Consider the following 15,522-nt stretch of genomic DNA (forward strand, 5'->3'; position numbering starts at 1 on the left):
TGTGTTGCTGTTATGATCCAGTTTTTAAAATTATTAGAAATACCTCAACCCAAATTTAGGTGCAAACAAGACCAGATGCCAAAGTCAATATTATGAGTTTTATTCAATGGTAAATGTGAGGCAGAGAAAGAGAGATAGAAAGAAATAGGAAACCGGAGGCGGGGGAAGAAAAAAACAGAGAGAAATTAAAATAGAAAAAGTATCACCACTGTGGAACCCAGCAGTGTCCCATTGGTCCAGTCCTTCTGCTCTTCATGGTGGTGAGGGTCCTGAAAAACATAGCCTCTAATGGATTAATATATGTTCAGGAGATGCCTCAGGAATAGTTGGGGGTGGCTTTGGGGGTCTTTGATGGTTTATGACCCCCTTATCAGCTGCCTTTCATATGAGTGTCCCATGTGTACATGGTCTTCCCAGAGCAGGGGCGTTCACTCTTTCGGTTTGGTGTGGAGAGATTTCACCATCACACCCCCAAAACCCTTCTCCACCACCCCCTGAGACCAGTTAGCGCTGATTCTTAACACAAATAAATTCTTCTTTCCTGAGCCTGGTTTACTTCTCCTCAGACTTGAGATGACTAGACAGGAGTCTTAGCTCAAGTCCCCAGTCACAGTCCAAATTCCAGTCAGGAGTCATTGGGAGGGGAGGGTGCCTCGGTGGTCACAGACAGGCAGTTGCTTCTTTGCAGTTTCACAAAAAGTTTTTCTAGGATTTTGACAATGTTCAAGACATTACTGACGTTTCAGACTATCGCAGTTGCAATGGTACTTTAGCTGAGAACCTTTGACTGTTGTCTAGAGTGCAGTATAAATATATTCAACAGTCCATAATACTTTAAATTGCTGCCTTCCTATTCTTCTGTTCCTTTCCTAATAAACAGAGAGACAGTAGATCTGCTGTCTCCCTGTTTTAGTAGTTGTTTTAAGGGTCATTAATGGCTGGTTTTTTGAACTGGTACAGAAACCCACTTTGTTCTGTTCCTTCCTGTACTGCAAAAAGTTATTTGAGGATTTTCTGTCATTTCCCCACCCACCCACATTAACCAGTTGATTGTAGTTCAGTTACAGTAGATGGACAGAAAGCAAAAGCTGACCTGTCCAAAATGGGAGATAAAAGGGATTACCCTTACGCTCAGATGTGGAGGCCAGTTGGCAGCAGCTGCATTAAATTTTTTTCTCAGTACTTCAGGGAAAAAAAAATTCCTATGAAAAATCAAGTATGCTAAAAAGAAAAAGCAAAAAAGCTTAAGGAGTGATAAGTAAATATGACTGAGGCTACAACACACTTCTGGTACATTTTATCGTGGAGGATCTCTAAGGAGAGTTGAATAACATATCTACCTTATCTTTAAATATAACCAGTATAGATGACCCTTAGGCCATGACTTGAAAATTACAGTCCTCTACAAAAATACTATTACTAGCATTAAATATACTGCCAGATGTTCATTGCTCTATACTGCAGCATAAGACCAGGAGACAAGAAAGTAAGTTTTAATAAATGTTTGCTGCTGCTGTCCTGTAACCTCAATCATCTTTTCCTTTTGTTTGCTTACAGAATGTATATGCTTTACTCACACACATCTTTTCTGTTCCATAAAAGCAAATCAGATTTTTCAGGGCAAAACTGCTGTATGAACAGTGGGGAAAAAGCAATTTCCATATTTGTAATCTCCTCTTTTGTTTTCTCTTACAGTACTGGTTACCGTAAAAGCTGAATAGCTGATGGATTAAAAAAAAAAAAAAAAGTAGAAACAAGACTGTTGTTTTTGGCAGTATGTTTTTGTAAACAAGTGACCTAAATTGAAGCAGAAATTCTAACGGGAAAAAAACAGAGAACCAGAAGACTTTAAAATACAGCACAGAGCAGAGTCCCCACCAGATGGTATTTTTAATAAATTTATCAAGCGGATATAAAAGGTGATAATGAACATTCAAAATAGGGAGTGGCAGACCCCCTAGAGAAAAGAAACAGTATGGCACATTCTGCACACTTCAATTAGTTTGAGTCACTTTCTAATTAGCTGATGTAGAGAAGACCACAGAATTATGTTAAAAACACACCAAGACAATTTCTGTGTGGTTGTTAAGAAGTTTGACTAATCAGGGTAACATCTTCATAGGAGGTCATGGATTAGTGCAGAAATCTAGATGGGAGAAGGAGCGGGATGATGCTCAGAGGGCATGCAGGCAAAATAGTGGATGAACTGAGCTGCACTGCATTCAGTTAATACCTTACATTGCTTGGAGTGTGTCTGGAATATGCCATGGAGCTTCAACATGAACATTGATTTTGACACTTCATCTTTTATTCATTTTTTTTTAATCAAGATTTTAATAGCTTCCTCTTTCTACAAAAAGCAGCCATATGTAGAAGATGCTTTAAAGCCTATATAAAATGGATACTCAAAGAAGTTCCCTTACTCCTGGAGAGGAGGGTAAGAAAAGGAAGTCAAGGCAAACTTTATTTCGATGCTCGTACTTTTAGTTTGCATTGTTAGTCTTTGTTTTATTCAGATTGTTCCCAGTGAAGTACTTCTAATGTCTACCACCTGCTCCCCTACAAGAATCTGGGAATTGTTGAATGCCTCTCTTCAGTAGGGAATATGATAGGGGAATCAAGAGATTTCTGGAATAATAATGTGCTGGGTTTAGTAATTTTTTTATGAGCAAACAGAGATGGTAGTACATTTGATAGCACAGTAGATTTTTTAGAAATGGTTGCTTTTCCACTGCCTCAGATTATTACTTGGCAACAAGCTTGCACTTTTTTCTCCCAGGGTGTGTTTTATGGTGTTTTGGTTCATTGGTTGTTGTCCTAAGATTATGCTCCTGATACCAGTAGCCCACTTAAAACATGGAATCCCAACTCTTTGTGGAAAATTATCTCTTTTTTGCGTGCTGGAGACTCATACAATAGCTCTGAAGTTTCACATAGCTATGTTTCAGTCATTTTCAGATGTTGTAGTATTTTAATACATATTTTACAGACAGCTATTAAAAGTGCGTGATAAAGTTATCCGTGTACAGCAGGCTTAAAATGGTACAGGTTGTTTGTCCTTTATCAGAGGATGATACACAAAATCTCAGATTCTTTTTTAATACAGCCTGTGCTGAAAGAGTTCTTGTCATTTAGATGAACAAGCAGTGCTTCTAACTTTTTCCTTCCAAAAAACAAAGGCTCAACAGGCAATCTTGATTTTCACATGTTCAGAGGGCATATTTTTCAGCCTTGTTAGTTTTAATTTTTTGATTGAGAGAGGAAATGGAGTTTTAGAAGCTAAGGAGGTTAGCTAGAAACTGAGCTTTTTAGGAAAGTGCTGGACATGATTGGGGCATATAGCTTGGGGCACAAACCCAATAGTTTTGGGGGTTTTATGTTATCTGTCATCTTGCTGGAAGGTGACATTCAAAAAGCTTAGGATTCTCTCTGAATTACAATTAGAAAGTACCATACTTGATCAAATGTTAACAAAGGGAAATAATATGTAATTTGAAAAACAAGTGTTGAAGCACTTGTAAAACAGTGCTGGAAGAATACCTCCTTCTTACAGTGTGTTCCCAGAGGAGCTGCTGTTGTCTTGATCTTTGAAATTGCTGAAATTATGTCAAGTTCTAACTATATGATGAATTCTGTTTGATTTGAAAGGAGGGAGTAAACTACTTAGCATGGGATGTAAATCAGATTAAGCAGGACTAAGTGAGTATAAGAAGAGCATTCCTCTCCTTGGAAAGTTTTCTAGAAACCAACACTGAAGTTACATCCTTTGCTAAAGAATAACAATTCTGAACACTACACTTTTTTTTATTACCCAGTACCTTCTGTTCCTCTACTTCTAAAAATGCCTAGTAAAAGGTTCTATCACCTTTTATATAATTTGATTTCTAACAGCAGTTTCCAGTCTAGAGTGTTCAGTTCTGGATGTGCTAGGGAGAAGGAAGAACCGAAGTTAGATGATGCCGATGCATAGACCACAGTGTTGGATATGTACACTGATTGCAAGAGGGGCTGTAGAGGTGAAAGAGTTCATTATAGATGTTGCAGCATAAGGTAGCAGTTTAGCACTGGCCTGTGCAATTAGAATTGTAATCTGCCTTTTTTTTTTTAATCAAACTCGCTCCTTCCATTTTCCCAGGAATGCTTTTACTAATTTGAAAATTCTTTGAGTTTCCTAACTTGCTTGTTTTCCCTGTAATAATATTCCAGTAACGGTATATCAGGTGAATGAAAGAGGGCAAATTTGATATTTGCAGTAGTGCCTTCAGCTTTCTTTGGTATAACAGTACTGCGTACTGGCATTTTTTATGGCTGCTTATAGGATAGAAGAAAGAATTATCCAGCAAGGATCTTTGATGACATTAATGAGGAGAGTATAATTCCATCACTCTCTCCTGTAGGGAAATCATTATCCTGTGTTCTGGCCCTCCCTTTTTCAAGAGGAAGGGTTCGAAGTAGTTTATTTTATATTCTGTTGGGATATTATAGGGTTTTTTGTGGCATTCAGTCATACATTTTTCCTATCTCTTGGTTGAATGAGAAATACTTCTGCATTTGCTGTTCCATTGTCTTACAGACCTATTGATCTCTCCTTTTCTTTTGTAGTCCAGTAGAGATATTGAAGGATTTTATAAATATTAAAAAAAAATCATTTTTTAAGCTTGGGGTGCAATTTCTCATCACAGTCAGAGAGACTGTCAGAGGTACCAACAGGTACATATTGAGAATAGTCTCCTGAGGTGTGAGACTTCAAGCCCTAGTTTTGAAGAATTTGTGTCCTGACTTCCTACAGCCCAGATCAGTGCTTTAAATTATCTCCCAATTTTTTCTTTGTCTCTATTCATTTGTTCTTTTGGCAGTAGAGAGGGAAGTGTCGTCATGAAAACAGGAAGAAATTGTTTTAAAATTTCTAAACTTTTACTGGACAAGATGTTTTTTTCCCAGTTGTATTAAAAGAGTACTTTCATATCACCAAGACTGAAATCCATCTGTTAGTTTACCAAGCTATTCTGGGATCAATGCTGTAAAAGTTATCTGTACCACTTGTTCATAGTTCATGTTATGTGAGTTAAATTTCCTTCTGTTGACAATACTTTGAATTTTCTCTTTTTTAGCCAATCCTTTCCCAGCAATAAAGTCCACTGGTATCTGAACTGTTTTCTGACTGTAGTTCTGTCATCTTTATGTTTTTAATTCACAGTTCCCACTGAAAATGTTGCAACAATTGCAGACTGTGCCAGTGTGATTGAGGGTGTGAGTCGCAGTCGTAATGCCTTATTGAATGGAGACACAAAAAACTATGACTGGGATTCAGGATACACGTGCCATCAGCTTGGGAGCGGTGCTATTGTAGTACAGCTAGCACAGCCCTACATGATTGGATCAATACGGTAAGAAGGTTTATTTTTCTCTAAATTAAAGGCCTCAGTGAAACTTTTAATAGAATATATGACATTTGGAAACAACATCAGTTAGGGGACTGGTTTAGTCGTTGTGATTTGGCTTCTTACTTCAGTATAATAGGGGTGTTAAAAAATTAAACGTGTGAATTATTTGTTGAGATACAGCAGTGCAATTCCTGAAAATGTTGCATTACAGAGGCATAATAATAGTAACAGTCAAATTGTAAGATTAAAGTTATATACTTATTTTAAAATAGAATTTAATTTCTGTCTCACTTTTGGTTAAGTAGGTGCAATTCCTCTTATCCACTTCATTGTGAAAACAATTTTATTGAACAAAATCATCACCTCCAGTCAGCCAGATTTCCTTTTCACTATACAATTAGTGCTAGTTCTTACTTGAACATGAACAGTATAATAAAGGTACAGTAATCTGACTATTCCTTTACAGTGCTGGATTAATGAATGCGTTTAGATTCGGATTGAAGTTCACTGGGCTCTTTCTACAGTGAATGTCTGTATGCATATGAAGATCAAACTTTTGGCTAACATAGAGACTTAGGAAATAGATTGGAGAGTGGGATTTTTCAGAGGTGAAGACAAAAATAACCTTGCAAACTTCAGATTCTGACTATGAGTGTTTGTGGTTCTTGTTTCATAAAATCAGCATGTAAAACCTTGTCTTTATGGCATCATGTTCTTTGTAAGTTTAGAATATGTAGTCAGGGATGTAATTTGTATGCTCTGTGGCAATGAAAAAAAGGGAAAGATTTCTGAAGTTTGGAGTACCAGTGAGCAGAGGCTGAAACCCCAGGTGAGTATGGCTTGCAACAGAGATCACTCACATAGGTACGTATTTCTAGGAGCTCAGTGGGGTCCGCCTGTTAGAGCTGCCTCTTCAAACTGACTGATGAGCCAAGTGAGACTTGAAAGCTCTTTTGTAACTTCATAATTTCTGTTTTGTGTGGTTTGGGTTTGGCCTTTGGCATTGTTATGATGGATGTAAAACTTTTAAGATAAAGTTTAAAATCAAACATCCGGGCATATCCGTAACCTAACAAAAGTAGCGTTTTATCTACGTGCTAGCTATAGATGTTATGCATAATCCAAGTTTGGCTTTGTTCTTGCTGAAACAAGTTGAATAAGTGTATTTGGAAACTTTCCACACTCAGTGTTTTATGCCTTTCAGTTTGATGTTTTTAACGTTCAATTAAGTATTGCATCTCAATTAGAAAACCAGGAAAATGCACTACTAGCATTTCTTAAAATAGATAAATGAAACGTACTTATATCATTTTCCTGCCACTGTAAACTTAAAGCAGCAAAGGCTTTGACCACATGAAGGATTAAGACAATAACCAGTATTCCTAGTTTCTCAGTTCATAATCTGTCTTCCTATCTTACTGTTTTCTGCTACATTTCAGTTGGTGAATTGTATCATATTTTCCAGTCAGTGAAGAAAGTCTGACTTTCCTATATTCAATACTATGCTAGTGTTTATTCTTAAGAGAAGATTTTTAATAAGTCTTATTATTAAATAGTGAGTTGGATGAACTAGACTTTTGGTTGCCAAGAAATGATAATTATATAATCAGCAAGGGTGTAGAGCAAATTAAAAAAAATAACCCAAACATTACACAATTTAAAACTAATAGGCATTTAGTGATTTATGTGGTATTGCATTGTACAGCTACAAGATGAGAATCTCATCTTTCTCTGTCAGTTTTCCTGCATGTATAGTACAAACCAGATGAATAGCTTACTTTAAGAAAACAACGATGTTATCATCTGGGATATCTTTTGACAGAGGAGGCTACCTGCATTGCCTAGAGACAGAAATCTGCCTGTGGGTTTAGATTCTAAATTAATAATTAGGAATTAAAGTACATATCTTTTTAGTTCAGAAACACAAATGTGCCATTGAATATATTTGTTTCAAAGAGGGTAAATACATGAGCCTTTGAAAACAGAGTGCTATCTGCTTTTGGTCTGTAGAAATCAGAATACCACTGGTGAGAGGCTCCAAGACAGAATGTGTTACCATGACAACTAAATTCTGAGTATGAAAAAAACAGAAGAACTCTTGGTACTCAAATATGCCTTAGAAATGCACAGAGAGTTTAATGTTTCAAGAGTATATATTTGTATGCATGCTTTCTGACAAAGTCATTCGTTGTCCTAGAATCTTAGCACCCTTCACGTTGGAAGGCACTTGAGGAAGAAGACATCTAACCCAGCTTGTTTTGCAAAGGAGTGTAATCTATGAAAAAAGAACATACTGCTCAGGGCTTTATGCACTCAGGTCTTGAAAACCTCCAAGGAAGGAAATTCCACAACTTCTCTGGGTAGCCCATGGTAACCTGCTCTTAGGTATTGGCAAGTGCTGTTAAGTTCCTTCCCAACCCTAGGCCTTCTTAGGCTAAAGAAGCCAATTTCCACAGCCTCACAGTGTGGTGCTCCAACCTCATGGCCATTCTGATGGTCCTCTGCTGTAATTGTTCAGATCTGTCACTTGTATTTGGATCCAAAATGGTACTCAGTATGCCAGGTATGATCTAATAAGTGTCAAGTAGAGGAGAATCGTCTCTTTCCATTGTTTAGCTGCCTCAGTTCCTGTTGCTACAGCTCCACATGCTTCATTGCTGAGAAGGCACATAGGCAACTTATGGTATCTTTTGTTCAATTTGACTCAGGAATGCTATGGGAGACTGTGTTGAAAGTTTGTTAATATTGAATTCTTTTTCAGGTATTTGTATATAAATTTGGAGCTCTTGACTTACATATCAAAGTTTACTCAGAAATTCTGAAAAGATGTAATGACAGTCAGTGCTCAGTAGTGTTATGTAATAGGGAAGACTTGGAAAACATGAAGGTTGGACTAGATGACCTTTAAAAGTCCCTTTCAACCCAAACTGTTCTATGATTCTGTGATTTTTTTAAAAAATAATTGTAACTAAATATTGTCTTTTAGATTATAAATTTTTTTAAAAATAATTAAAGAGGTTTATTCTTTTATTAATACTCAGAACAGATTACAAGATATTTGGAACAGTTAACAGAGAAAATGCTAGGTTAGGTAGTTTTTCCACATAGTTGCCTGTCTGGGCACAAAATAACCTTGTTCTTTTCTTCTGTGAAAAGACCCTTTCTTATCAATGGCAGTAAAAGTATTTAATTAGGAAGAGAAAGACAGTGATTGCTGTGTGCAACATACTAAACATAGTTTAACTAATGGCTAAAACTTTAATACTGAAATGGCTGCCACATCACAATAACTCTCTAACTCTCCCTGCATTTATCTGGAAGAGGAATATAATACTATTACACTATGGTCTTTGCTTGATTTTTCCTATGAATTTAAAAAAAAGAAAGAAAACAAAACATAAAATGGGATTTGTTATAGTGTGGAGGGAGACAGAATTATTCTGTAACAGTGATTTTTTTTTTGTTAGAATAAATGGAAATATTTTGCATGTTTGGAAAAGTACATTAACCACTTATCCAAATTTAATCTACTTGAAGACTTTATTGCTAATATGATAGCTTTTCATATTCAGAGTAATTCTTAAATTAACAAACAATATAAATTAATTTTTGCTTGTACCATCATAATGTACATCTCTTATGCTTTCTAATTTTCCATACCACTTCTGCTTAGGAAGCTTTTCTTTCTTTGCTGCTCCTTTTCTGTGCTTGTCTGACTTGAGAGTGAAATCATAGCTCAGAATGAATGATCATAGGAACACTTAGCAAATGTGCAGGAATTTTATCTCCTCTGTAAGATCCTGAAGGACTGGTTTCTTGCAGGATAACTACTGAAACATAAATATCTGCACAAAACTGAAGAGGTTTATAGACATCCAGAGGCAAAAATGCCACAAATATTGTATAAGAAAACTCCTCCCATGTGGTTTTGGGTTTTCTTTCTTTTTCTTCATCTTTCAAGAAGTGTCACTACCTCATGTTTTAATTTCTGTCTTTTGGGTTTCTAAGGTGTGCAAGTGGTTTATGAACAAAGTATGATCAAATATTTATGTCATACATTTAATAGTGACTTAATAGTATTCAGGAAAGAGGTGTCATCCTGTCAGATGCACAACTAGTAGTGTTTGGTATTATGCTAACACCTTGAGTACCTGTAGTTAGTTATACAGCAGTCTGAACTAAGAAGTGACAATCTTTTTTTACAGAAATTTAGGAATAAAAAGCAAGCAGAGACAGTACAAAATGCTTGTAGAAACACAGAACATTCAATCATAGAGCAACACATGACATTTAAGGATATACTGTTTTAAAAAGGGCTACAGCATCTTTTTATGTAACAGGTAGCCAATATAATCTGTGTCCCACACCTGTAATACGAAGTTTTACATGTGATGTAAATAAAGATGTCATATTAAATTACAGGCCTAGACTCTAGATTCCCAAAGAAGAAATATGTTTAAATCTCACAATGTTGCAGGGTGTAAGCTGGATAAATCTTCATTTGACTTTTCCTTCTTAATCCTGAGGGCAGGATTTACTAATGAGCTAATTTAGCTTTTTATTCTAATATGGAAAGTCCTAAGAACATGAGCAATTTTTCTATAAACAGATGCATTTCCAATGGGTATAGACTTTTTTACTAGAGTATTCTTCTTCCTGTCAATTAATATCCATCTTAGAAAAACATAGCTTTTCTACAAAAGTAGCTTGGTAATTTGCCTGGAATGTATTGCAAATACTATTATACCTGGTGTAAAAAGTGGCCTTTGTGTTTAGTGTGCACTGGTGAATATTCACGTTGTCACCTGAAAGGTTTTCACTGCTTATACAGAAAGGCTTTCAAGCAGAGTAAATTCCAAATAGGTTCTTTTGTCAGTCTCCCTCCCCAGTCTTTCCTAAAAAAGCTACTGGAGAAGAAATAACTTTTCATTTTCTTTCACAAGCACCAAAGAAAGAAAAAATTACATTTAGTATTCATGCTAAGTCACTTTGGGAAAGATTCCTCCAACTTTAATTACTCATTGTTTGCTTTGTAATAATTCTAAGCCATACGCTTTTCTAAACCTATTTAACTTGGGCTAGGTTGTTTCGGGAGAGAGCAATTATACATGTGTTTGAAAGTAACACACATGTCCTGTTAGCCTTTTGCTCTGAAGCCAAGCCAGTTGTGTTTTAATTAGAGTATTGTTAGTTGAAATTACAGTCACCACTGTGCTTCTGATATTCAAGCTCTTGATCATAGCTTTGAAAAACAAGGATCAAGGAAACGACACCGAGTCCCCATGATAAAAGGATTCTATTGAAAAGCATAATTAGCTACGTTTTAATAGCCTTTTTGAAAGAAAACAAATTTATGAATGTTTTTACTTTTCCCTCTTTTTATCGTTTAGAAGACTTGGTTTAAATATAAATGTTAAATCAATTCAGAATCTGTTGATTAGTAGTAGTTAACCAAATAAAGGATTGTAATCAGTAAACTTTTTTTTTAAGAAAATACGCTTTATTCAGTGTCTTCAGTATTTGGAGACCTTCGAGCTATGGAAAAGCAGAATGAGGATGATTTGATGAAGGAGAGGGGTTGAAGTTGGGGGGTTTTGTTTTGGGGTGTGGGATTTTTTTGAAGTCTTTCATGGTGCCACAGGCAACTATTTTTATTTTTTACTAAGTCAGGTCTGAATCTTTTAATTTGCAAATAGACAGTTTTAACATGTTCTAAAATGGTTGTGTTAAAAATGGTTTATTTTAGCTTCTTAAAGCTATTTTTGACAGCATATTATTTTTGATAATATTAATGAGCTAGATTCAGCATCGAGGGAATTTATTTTGAATCTGCTTGTCTACTAGACCTAATTCCATTTTGAATGCTGGGATTTCAAAAGCAAAAAAAAAAAGTGCTGAACTAAATTGTTTGCCTCTCTACTCATCGCTGATGAGGCTGCACCTCAAGTACTGTGTCCAGTTTTGGGCCAAATATCTCTTACAACAGGGCAATAATCCCCATATAAAGAAAAGTAAAGAAGATACATTTGCCAAATGTGTGTTTCGGTACCTAAGATAAATAACATCCCTGATGCTTTGTCTTCCTCCATGTAAGACAAGTATGGAAATTGAAGGCTATTCAATATGTTATTTAGTGCCCTTCCTGAAGAGCTGCATGTTTGTTAGAATAAGTACAGAATGAGTCCTTGAGACCTTTATGGTCTTCCTTTTTGTTCTGCCTTTTTAGCAATCTGTTTAACAATTAATTGCCTTTTTTTTATCATGTTCTGATGAACCAGGACTGGAAATTCCCCTTTCCCTACTCATTTTTTTTTTAATATATTTATTATTTCTGTGGGGGTTTTGTGGGTTTTTCTAAATATATTTATGATATATTTACCAAAACCAAGAGAATACAGTTAAGAAGACAGCTTAATCCTTTTAAATCACCCAATTCTTTTTTTCTGTCCCCTCCTAAACTGACCTGTTGAGACAGATCTTCATTTCGTGTTTAAAGCAGGCAGTGCCACATGCCAATTAAATTGAAAGTAATTGGATGAATGTAATAGATTGATGTTCTTAAGATGGTTATTATAAGCCTGTAAGCCTATTACTGGCCTTGGGATAATAAGAATAGAGACACAGTAGTTTGAGATGGCAGAAACAGTAAAGTTTGCTGAGTGCTAGAGGTACATTGCAAAAGAAACAGTTACATTTATAAAGGATTAAGTGGAGAAAATAAAGGACTGGCAAACTTAAGAATCTTGGTTTGATGTTTGTTTTACTTATCATTCAACAACTTGTTCATACTTAGGTTGCTACTTTGGGACTGTGATGATCGGAGTTACAGCTACTACATTGAGGTTTCTACGAATCAGCAGCAGTGGACTATGGTGGTGGATCGCACAAAAATTTCCTGCAAGTAAGTTCAGGTTTTTTTCCACTTATTTGCACAAAGTAAGAACTGTAAACTTGTTTTTCTGGTGGGTTTTTTGTTCAGTACCTATATAGGTTCCTGTGAAGAGAATGATCATTACATAACCTGTAGATTAATACAACTTTAGAGGGTAACAGCTTCTAGTGTAACTGAACATCTAGACTTTCAGACCAGAATCAATTTCTTAAGAACCACATCAGTACTGGATCTTCAGATAATCAGTTGGATAATTCATTCTTAGAAACAGTCTGCCTACCATACCCTTGATTTTGTGATCACTGGAAGTTAAACCATGTTTTTCTGGAGTTCACATGTTTATGGTGACCCCTGGTGTCAAATCACCCTACCCTGAGAAATGTGGAAAGAGAGGGAAGAGAGTATAGTTGGTAAACAATTTTGTTAATAAAATGTCTTTCTCCCCTCAAAGCACATAAATGCATTGTGTGGTATTTGAAGGGAGTGGGGAGAGTGAGGGCAGGGACCAAAGTATAACAGACCAAACAGTTACCGAAGCTTGACCTTCTCTCTGTTCAAAAGCAGAGCACCTGACTAATGCATTGACCACTCTGTTTTCGAAAAGGACCCTTCCATGGAACAAACATGCTTCTTAAACAGTGATAAAGAAAGGAGAAAAACTGTTTCATTTTCGTTTGAATAATTAAATCAGGAGAAATCAGGCATGAATATTCTCCACATGTATACTCTCCATTGGCTTTTCGGCAATTTCTGCTGATGAAACCTATTCTTCTAATATGGATGAATAATTTAGTATGGGTAGCCTTCTTAAACCATGTGAATATAGTTCTAATTCCTAGCAAAGAATGACCTAGATACTGGTCATGGGACTGAAAAGACAGTCTGCAAATTTATATATTACATATCCAGAAGACAGGTATGTTCAGAATTCAGTGAATGTTGATAGGACATGATTTGCTGACTAAGCCCCAGGGAAGCTCAGAATTATAAAAGCCTTATTTATCTCCTTTTCCCCGAGTAAGTTTTCTATATTCTTTCTTGGGACAAAATTGAAGTCATCCACCCCCACCCATCTTGTATTTGTGCCAACCAAAACAAAATTGATTTTACAAATTCAGAGATGTATCTCAGTTTGTCACATCAAGTAAGGGAATTATTCAGTCCTTTGTAGCAATGCTGCTGACACACATTTTTCTAAAGTTTATATTCCATCTCTTAACAAACAGTGCTACTCAAATGCTTTACAATGTGCTCTAGACACGTTGGTGAAGGAGAACTTGACACGTCCTTTCACTGTCTGTAAAGGGCAGGGTATTGATGAGCACAAAACCTGTGTTCTGCCTGCAGGTCTGGAGGAAGACTAAAGATTTAATCATTCTCAAAGACATCTCAGCGTAATAGATAAAATTCATCTTTTTGTCTGCCTCCAGCAGTGGGAGCACTAAAAGGCTGAAACCACAAAGGAGAGAGAGACAGTCAAGAATCTTTGTGCATTTTTTCCTTGAACATTTTGATACTAAAAGCCTATAACAATCAAAAGAAGCACTTGCTTAAGTATGCGCAGCACAGGTGACATTGCTGATTGACTGCCCAGTTCAAATATCTTCGCACAGTGTTCAAACCACGCTTTTTTGTTTGTTTTTTTTTTTTAAAGCCTTAACCTTGGGCAAATAGAGATGCATACCTGAAGTAAAGATAGCTGCCTTATTGGGATATACTTCAAAATCTTGATTCAAAACACAGGTGCTCTGGAAGTTCTCAAAGCTATGGCTGCAGGAACCATTTTCATGTGAATTAGAGAACTGCATTTTGCCTGACTTCTTGCTCTGACAGATATGTGTTCAGCTGGCATAAAGCCAGTCTTTAATCTTGAAATCTGCAGACACAGAGTGTCCTAGCACTGTCTGTAACTATCTCCTCTAAACAAATACAAAGGCTGGTCATAAAGCTTGCAGAGTTCACTGCCCATCAATTTTCAGGTGATTTCTTTGCATTTGACAGTGCTTTTTCATGTTCAATTTATATCTCTTGCCCTTTATGATCAGAGAAATGGACTTTTTTCTTTTTTTGCAGTCACAGAAAACTTAATATAATTTTATTTTCAGGAATTATTTGCAGAAATGCTGAAATTACTTCATCTCAAAAATTACTTTTATTGTAATGGCAGGTCGATAACTCTATGTATATCATATAGAAAAATAAATATTTACTATAATATCTATAAGATCAGTCAGAGCTGGACCATCCTTTTTTTTTACTGAAAAATACTGAAACACAGTACTATGACCTAGAAAGCCATACTCTTAGTGCTTTAAAACAGTTGAATGTAGAATGAAAGAAATAGTATCATTCAATGACTCATGCACTGAATGAAGGTCCTCACTTAAAATTGTAAGGTAAGCTTTCAATATGGTAGTAGAGACATCTTAAGGATCTCTCTATTAAGATGAAGAGAAAAAAATGGAACCAGTCACTGCTAGAAATGTGAAGTGACTTTTTGGGTTAGTTTCTGTAATTTAAAAAAAATCTCTGATTGAAAACATGAGGGGTTTTTTCCATGAAAACAAAAAAGTTATTTTCACTTTATATAATTTTAACAGCAAAAACAAACAGAGGAGAGAGTTGGATTTTAACCAAAATTAACAGATGCTAGTAAAGTGGAGGTGGTACAGTTTTTCTGGTTTACTGTCATAGTATAAGGGTAAAGATAGTCCTGCTGGATGCAAGGGATTTCATGTTTTTTTCTGTCTGTCCTTCCTCTTAGCACTATTACGCCAGTATTTTATGCAAACAGCACAGCTCGAGAGAAGTCTTCCTCTGAATGTCTTATAGTCTAGTGATTCACAGATTTCCCAAGGAAAAGCAAGGATCAAACTCAAGTGCTGCGCCTAAACCATCAGGTTTAGGCAAACAGTTAAAGATAACCTGCATTCAGTAATCTTCCTTAACCAGACTAGAGCATAAAGGGGTAGAAACCAGAGTACACTCATCTCTTTCTTCATTGTATGTTTCTGAATGCTGCACCTGTCTCTCACCTGGATGAAACAGAACATATCTTTTGCTGATGTGGTCCAATTTTGCAACTATTTTTTGACTCAGCCACATCCTGATTTTTTTTGATTAATACTTTGACATGCCATCCCAAAAAGGACTAATCCTGTACTGGTATTGAAATTGTCTTCACTTGGATAAGAAGGAGATATGTCCTTCCATGGGACTATGATTGCCTGTTTGACAAGTGCCTCT

At 36.1% G+C, this 15,522-nt stretch overlaps 2 protein-coding genes across 3 annotated transcripts in view; both read left to right on the plus strand.

Annotated features, from left to right (window-relative positions):
* KCNK5 (potassium two pore domain channel subfamily K member 5) overlaps window positions 1-15,522 on the plus strand; it is a 575,865-nt gene that overhangs the window by 427,927 nt on the left and 132,416 nt on the right. The window lies entirely within an intron of this gene.
* The window catches only part of BTBD9 (BTB domain containing 9), a 119,690-nt gene that overhangs the window by 78,329 nt on the left and 25,839 nt on the right, over window positions 1-15,522 (plus strand). For both annotated transcript variants that reach the window (XM_064651055.1, XM_064651056.1), the window contains exons 9-10: window positions 5,198-5,387; window positions 12,178-12,285. In XM_064651055.1, the coding sequence (XP_064507125.1) occupies window positions 5,198-5,387; window positions 12,178-12,285 (298 nt within the window). The remainder of the gene's footprint in view (window positions 1-5,197; window positions 5,388-12,177; window positions 12,286-15,522) is intronic.

This window comes from Pseudopipra pipra, chromosome 3 (assembly GCF_036250125.1).
Source record: "Pseudopipra pipra isolate bDixPip1 chromosome 3, bDixPip1.hap1, whole genome shotgun sequence".
Lineage (NCBI taxonomy): Eukaryota > Metazoa > Chordata > Aves > Passeriformes > Pipridae > Pseudopipra > Pseudopipra pipra.